The 7,615-nt window shown below is 39.6% G+C and overlaps 1 protein-coding gene across 1 annotated transcript in view; it reads right to left on the bottom strand.

The window, feature by feature from the left end:
• Positions 1 to 592: 592 nt before the first annotated feature.
• The window catches only part of LOC115788340 (Y+L amino acid transporter 2), a 13,757-nt gene continuing 6,734 nt past the window's right edge, over positions 593 to 7,615 (bottom strand). The window contains exons 8-12 of the mRNA XM_030741319.1: positions 7,237 to 7,340; positions 7,015 to 7,111; positions 6,729 to 6,878; positions 4,267 to 4,450; positions 593 to 2,460 (exon numbers count right to left, since the gene is read on the bottom strand). Of these exons, the coding sequence (XP_030597179.1) occupies positions 2,366 to 2,460; positions 4,267 to 4,450; positions 6,729 to 6,878; positions 7,015 to 7,111; positions 7,237 to 7,340 (630 nt within the window). The 3' untranslated portion in view covers positions 593 to 2,365. The remainder of the gene's footprint in view (positions 2,461 to 4,266; positions 4,451 to 6,728; positions 6,879 to 7,014; positions 7,112 to 7,236; positions 7,341 to 7,615) is intronic.

Here is a 7,615-nt window from a genome sequence, read left to right as displayed (position 1 = left end):
TATATATATATATATATATATATATATATATATATATATATATATATATATATATATGTGAGTGTGTAAGGTTGTTCGTCTCTCTGTGTTGGCCCTGTGACAGGCTGGCGACCTGTTCAGGGTGTACCCTGCCTCTCGCCCTATGACAGCTGGGATAGGCTCCAGCCCCCCCGCGACCCTGACCAGGATAAGCGGAAGCGAATGGATGGATATATATATATATATATATATATATAAATAAAATTACAGACCAGTCACTTTGTACATCCACTGTGATATAACCAAGCAAATGCCTGAAAATGTACCAACAACATCACTGAAGTGTTTGTGGATTTTGAGATTGGACTTAGCTCCGCCTGGCTTTATTTTTATTTTTTTCAGTGGCAATTTTGTCAAAATATATCAAGATTTGTCTGAGACCATCACAGTTTGAAGCAGCAAACAAAAAGGCCCCTGAGGCTAAACGAGCTGTAGATGAAGCTGCAGAGTGAGTGGATGCAGGGTTATGAGAGCGTGACCTCTAGTGGCTGCCTGTGCTCGGAGACATTTGTGTGTTCAGGTCACAAGAAAGGCAGTCGATAAGAACAGTCGCTTAAGGGTACACAAAGCACATTCTGTACTCGGCTTTATTCAAATAAGACACAGAACACACTTCCTGCCTCTGAGTGGGTAAACAAGATTTTACCCCACCGGAGAAGCTCACTTCTGTTCAAAATAAATATGAACTGGTAACAAAGCAGGTACTAAAAATCACATTCAACACAAAACTTTCCAAACACAAGCAGCAAAGACACATTTGGTACCCAATAAAAACAACAAATACAACAATCTCATTTTGCATTTTTTGAGTATAATAGGCTTATTACATGGCAGTATATTGAAATATACACAAATACGCTATTGTGTTTAAACAACCCACTAGTTTGGTTTAAATGACGACTTCTGATCCCAGAGAAAGCAAATGAGCATATAAAGCAGAGAACCCTGTGCTTCTGTTAACTCGTATCGAGGAAGCGCCCGTGTTGAGACACTAAGGATTTTTAAATCTAAGGCCTGGTTACTTCCAGCTGATGACAAACTGACCACAACTAAAACATGTGTTTGGTGAGGCAGCTTCAATTTGAAGAAACTAATAAAGGATGACCTGAAACACATTTGGCGAATTCTACAGCAATGTGTCGGCAATTGTGCTCAAGAACAAGTGCTGAGTGACTACATTAGATCTTTAGACCACACTCACTAAAGGCACATACAATTTATGAAGACAAAAGTACAACACAAACACCAGTTTAACATATCACCACTACAGCTATTAATTTTATCACTGGAAAGCAACGACGCTTCGCTGTAACACGCTTCAAGGTTCAGTCTGTTTGAAACCGCTGCTCATTCTGTGAATGCCACTGACGCTGGCGATATGTTACCGTAAGAATATAATAAATACCTAATCTGTGACAGAAATCCTTAACAGGAGACAGGAGTGGGTAAGAAAAGAAGAAAAAAAAAAAAAAAGAGATTAAAACAAACCAGCAATAACATGTGCTTATCAGCAAGGTGAATCCTGAGGTCTGTACCTAAAAAGGTCCCATTTGGAGGGAAAAAACCTGACTTTTTTTTTTTTTTTAAATATAGTAAATTTTCTTAATTTATAGTATGCTTTTGTAAACAGATGAAACAAACAAACAAGGAGACCAATATCACTGAATTAAAAACACAAACTGCAGACAGACTCTTAAATGACACTTTGGTAAGTCATAAGACTTTCTAATGGAAGGTTCTTTTTTTTTTTAGCTACTACTAGGAGGCACCTGAAATAATAATTAAAAAAAAAAAAAAAAAAGAGCCCTGAAGATGACAAATAATTTTGCTGCAAGGGAGAGAGAAAAAAAGATCCCACATGCAGCTGTGGTGGACGGAACGCAGCACGGCAGATTTGTGATCATAGATACAGCAGGACGTCTCTTTAATTTAATTAAAAAAAAAAAAAAAAAATTCCCAGCTGTAATAAGCTTATGTACGAGTGTGAGCTGCATTGTGTAGGCATGTGTGTACAGAACTGAACAACCAGCACTGTGTTTGTGCTCTAGCATGTGTATCTGTGTGTCTTGTGTGTTGGAGGCCTGTAATGTACAGTCTCTAAGTAAAATCCTGCTTCTTCCTTCTTTATGGCACGTGTGTGAGAGAAGAGGAGGGCAAGTGGCGTGGTGCAATAATCTCTCCACTTTCTCCATCCGTTTTCCTTTAATCGTTCAGGCGATGTTCATCCCAGTCCTGATTGTCTGCCGCTCCCAGATTCCTTTGTGTATTCATTCATCCTCTTTCATCCCTCCGTACAGTATTTCACTCTGACTTGTTTGCCGCTCAATCACTCGATCTTCTCTGGGTCTATGTTGTCCAGATCAATATCTGGCGAGGCCACACAACACATGCACAGTTTCTGGGTGTACAGACAAAGATGATCTGTGGGAAAGGAGAAAAAGAAAAATCAGAAGGAAGCTCACAAGAACTCACCTTTGAAAATGAGGGCCTTTGATAAATACTGGTGATAGTATTAGAAAAATTAGCCTAAAGCAATGTTTAAATTAGTCCAGTATTAATAGTATTAGATAGGGCTGGGCGATATGGACCAAAAGTAGTATCTCGATATTTTTTAGCTGACTGGCAATATACGATATATAGCGATATTTTTTCTTCCCAAAAGGTATGAAGAGTCAAAGCTCTATGTCCCAAATGTCACAGAGACATTTTTATTAACATTCAGTAGATATACATGAGAACTTGCTCAAAAATCAACTATTGGCATATTTTAATAATAATGCTCCTCAAATAAATTAATGCTTATTTCCCTCTATAAAAAGACTCACAGCTGTGCTATTAAAATGTAAACAGAAAAGATACAGAGCAAAAATAGCAAAAGGCTGACTTATTCTTTAAAAAGCCAGCCTGGTGAAGTCTACTTCACTGGAAAGTGCTTCCTCTTGTGTGTACTCCTGTACATCCAGTACTGTGACAGACTGAATGAACAAAATTCCATCTGCAGCATTTTAGCTAGCTCAGTAAATCCGAAGACATATGCGCTGATATATCACAGCAACGGGCACACATGCTCAATGCCGTGTCTGCAAACACACGAAAAAGACCCACTTCCGCTATTAAGGTCACGTGACTTACGGTACAAACCAACTTCTGCTGTGTATGGTGGCGCCCTCTTACCTGAAACCAGGGACTCTTGGAGGTCCGGGCGATGCCAAATCGCACAAACGGACGCAGTATGAAGACTGTATGTACACAAAACACGGCGACAGCGGAGGATTTCAGGTTTCCAAAACTCTCCGACCTCACTGGAAAAAGTCGCTAAATTTGTCGCTAGTCACTTTTGGAGAAAAAAAGTCGCCGGCGGGGTCTGAAAAGCCGCTAAATCTAGCAACAAAGTCACTAATTTGGGAACACTGCCATGCTGTTGCTGCCTGCATGATTAACGGGTGAAGGGGAGAGAGGCGGGGCAGCGTGAAGCTGTGCAGAGGCAAACTGGGAGAAGAGAAAGGAGAACTGGTGGAGCTAAAAGTATGATTGTAACGTGACAGACTATATTGATATAAACAATATCGTCTCATTTTATATCGCATATGAAAATATATCGATATTTTTAAAAAACTCGATATATCGCCCAGCCCTAGTATTAGAACAGCATTTCTAAACTGTAAGAGCTTTACAAACATCTTTGTGATATAGAAGCCTTTTGTGTAAGTGGCCTTTATGCTAAACTGAACCTTGAAACACTAACCCCCATCCCTCTACAGCGTTTAACATTTCCATATGTTTCTATGGTAGCTGGACTACAGGTAATACCAGACTGCTAAGCTACTTTAAAGTGCTGTGCGCAGTAACACAACACAGGCACATTCATTCACAGAGATCTGTTCTGTGTCTGTTAGCTGGCATCAGTCCTGTACTCCTCTGTAACTAGATTCAGGTTTCAAGTGGAAATACCTGCTTTTAACCTGTGGGAATTTTAATTTGCAAGGAAGATAAAGAAGGCACCCCCCCCCCCCCAAAAAAAAGGGAATGTAAAGCTAGACTGATAGCTTGACTAGGCAAATGTGTTACTCTTAGTGCATCAGAGGAATTATTTAGGAACTACAGCCCAAGTTAATAAATAAAACAAAAATAAATTAGTGTTTTGATAAACTAATCTGACAGCCTACTTAAAGAGTTCCCCAAAGCAAATATAACCTCTGCTGTGACATGCAGTGCAGAGTCTCTTACTGAGCATTTTGCCAAGGAAGGCTGGCCTGGAGCTGCGAGGTAGGTGAACACAAACGAAGTAGATCGGTGCTCCAGACACTGCCACAGCAATCCCCACTAGAGAGTTGATTGTGTCGCTGTAGAGGGGCACCACCACCAGGAATAAGCTGCACAGGCAGTAAACTATTGGGAAGAACAAAGACAGCTGCAGAGAGAGGAGAGAATAGGACAAAAAGTATGGATCAGAGTGACATTTTTGCAAATTACCATCACCATGAATTAACATTGTCGCAACTTGTAACAAAAGCTGCTTTAGAGGGTGCACTTTTGATGAGTAAACAAAATATTGTGTATCCATCAACAGACCATGGACAACAGCCTGCATATGTGAGCTTTTTTGTATCCTTTTGTTATGCTCATTATTTTGATTGCCTCTTCAAGCACAGCATTTGATGTGGGCTGTGAGCTGGACAATATGGGAAATTACTTAAGTTGGCTTAAAGGGAGGGGAGTGAAAATGGCTCGTTCTGAGCTGAGAGGTTGCACCAAGTATGACAGTGTGAAATTAAAAAAATACCTAAAAGCAAGGGCATAGGAATGAGTTTACTATTGGGGGGAGACACATATCGGAAACCTGACAGATCATTAAATATTTGATCTTTTACTTTCTTCTTTTTCAAATGTTTCTTGGAAAAATAGTGTTGTGTACACCTATATTATTGCACGTATAATTTACATATGTATATGTTTCATAATCGTAAGACATGGGCAAACCACCAAACAAAATGGCTTAAGTCTTATAATCAAGCATAATGACCATGTCATTCCAAGGCTGCACGCTTACTTTATCAGGTGGTACTAGCAAGCTAGATATTTCAATAGCACAAAAATAATTTAGTAGCAAAAAGGTTGATAATGTTTTATTGGTCAAAAGCATTTACTACTGGTCAAAAATGCATTTATGTAGGTTGACTGGCAATAGAACTGGTTCTTTAATTAAACTACGTTCTGACATGAAAGAACCCTCACAAATAATGTAATGAATAACACTTACTGACTTCTTTGTTTTAAGCATATTTGTCACACTTAAATGTTTCAGATTATTGATCAAATTTTAATATTAGGCAAAGATAACCTGAGTAAATACAAACTGCAGTTTTTAAAAGGGTGATTCTGCTTATTAAGGGAAAAATAATCCAACTCTACCTGGCCCTGTGTGAAAACATATTTGCCCCTTAACCCTGATACCTGGTTTTACCACCCTTGGCAGCAAGAACTGCAATCAAGCATTTGTGATAACTTGTAATGAGTCTTTCACATTGCTGTGGAGGAACTGTTTTAATTCAGCCACATTGAAGGTTTTTCAATCATGAATGGTCTGTTTAAGGTCATCCCAACTCAATCTGATTTAAGTCCAGATTTTGACTAGGCCACTCCAAAATCTTCATTTTGTTTTTTAGCTATTTAGAGGCGTTTCGGATCTTTGTCCTGCTGCACGAGCACTTCAGTGTACAAACGGATGGCCAAACATTCTCCTTCAGGATTTTCTTGTCGAGAGCAGAATTCATGGTTCCATCAATTACAGCAAGTCGTCCTAAAGCAGCAAAGCAGCCGCAGTCTATCACACTACCACCACGTTTGACTCTTGGTATGATGTTCTTTTCATGAAATGCGGTGGTAGTTTTATGCCAGATGTAACAGAACTCAAACCTTCCAAAAAATTACATTTTTTTGGCAAATGTGAGACGAGTCTTTGTGGGGGTTTTTTGGTCTGCAGTGGTTTTCTCCTTGGAACTCCTTGAACTCTGACCTTAACTGAGGTACATGAGGCCTGCAGTTCTTTAGATGTTGTTCTGGGATCTTTGTGACCTCCTGGATGAGTTGCCAATGGGTTCTTGGAGTAAATTGGGTAGGCCGGCCACTCCTGGGAAGGCTCACCACTGTTCCTGGATAATGGCTCTCACTGTGGTTCACTGGTGTCCTAAAGCCTTAGAAATGGCTTTGTAACCCTTTCCAGAATGATGGGTGTCAGTGACTTTGTTTCTCAGCCGTTCTTTAGATTGCAGCACGATGTGTTGTTTTTTGAGATTTTTTGGCCTACTGCAGTTTGTCAGACAGGTTCTAAGTGATTTCTGGATTCAGCAGGTCTGCCAGTAATCAGGCCTGGGTGTGGCAAGTGAAAATGAACTCAGCTTTCCAAAAAATGTGATTAATCACAGTTAATTCACGATTTATCAAGGGTGACTTTTTCCCTTAATAAAATAAATCATCATTTAAAACTGCATTTTGTATTGACTCAGGTTATATTTGTCTAACATTAATATTTGTTTGATGATCTGAAACATTTAAGTGTGAGAAATATGAAAATAAATAAATGAATGAAATTAGGAAGGGGCCAAATACTTTTTCACAGCACTCTAATACACAACTGATGACACATTCAGTCACTCTGGTCTTTAAAAATGCTGCATCAGTTTTGGTACCTTAACAGGTCGGTGCATGTCAGGAGCTGTGATGCGAAGATAGATCTGGCTGGCTATTGACAGGCCGATGAATAACCAGTAGTTAAAACTGAAGTAGTTTATCAACCGGAAAACATCTGGCACAGACAAATACAACAGAGACATGGCACCCTGTGAGAAAAAGACCAAAAAACAGACACGAAGATTAAGTTCAGGAGCAAATACTCATGCATTAATGACAGAGATGATGAACCACACAGATTTTCATTAAAAATCTTTTTTTTTTAAAAACTATTGGGATACTTGCATTGAAAAGCAGGGCAGGAATTGGGGTGAAACGTTTAATGTGGATCATGCACAGGATATTAGGTAGGTGGCCTTCTCTGGAACCAACAAAAAACAATCTACGAGAGAAAAATATGTTTGAAGAACAAAGATCACTATGCTGCTGATTGGCTATATGGAATTAACAAAAAAAATGACAGACATTTGGGGAAAAACAGTCCACTAGCTTTAGGAGTTTACCAACCTTGAGGCTGCAATGATTGATGAGTTGAGGCCTCCGTAGCAGGAAATTGCCACAGACAGAGGAATCAACCAACGAGCCCAGCCCAGCACCTCATCTGCAAATGTCTGAGGAGGCATCCAACAAATTGTTTATCACTCCTGTTCATGTGAGACCACTGACAAATTACAGCTTCAGTAATAATGTGACTTATCAGCACAGATGTGTGCCACTAATTACAAGACACTGGAACTAATACGACAAATTGGCTAATCTTTGTATGTTAACACCCCGACGTTTCCTGATGCTCCTTTCCCTTCCTTTTTCAAGAACACGAGAAAGTGTAACGCTACACAATGAACAGTCAAACCCAAGTCGAATGACAAGATTCAGAAGCAGAGGC

Source organism: Archocentrus centrarchus, chromosome 11, assembly GCF_007364275.1.
Source record: "Archocentrus centrarchus isolate MPI-CPG fArcCen1 chromosome 11, fArcCen1, whole genome shotgun sequence".
Lineage (NCBI taxonomy): Eukaryota > Metazoa > Chordata > Actinopteri > Cichliformes > Cichlidae > Archocentrus > Archocentrus centrarchus.
This window is presented reverse-complemented; position numbering and strand designations above follow the sequence as displayed.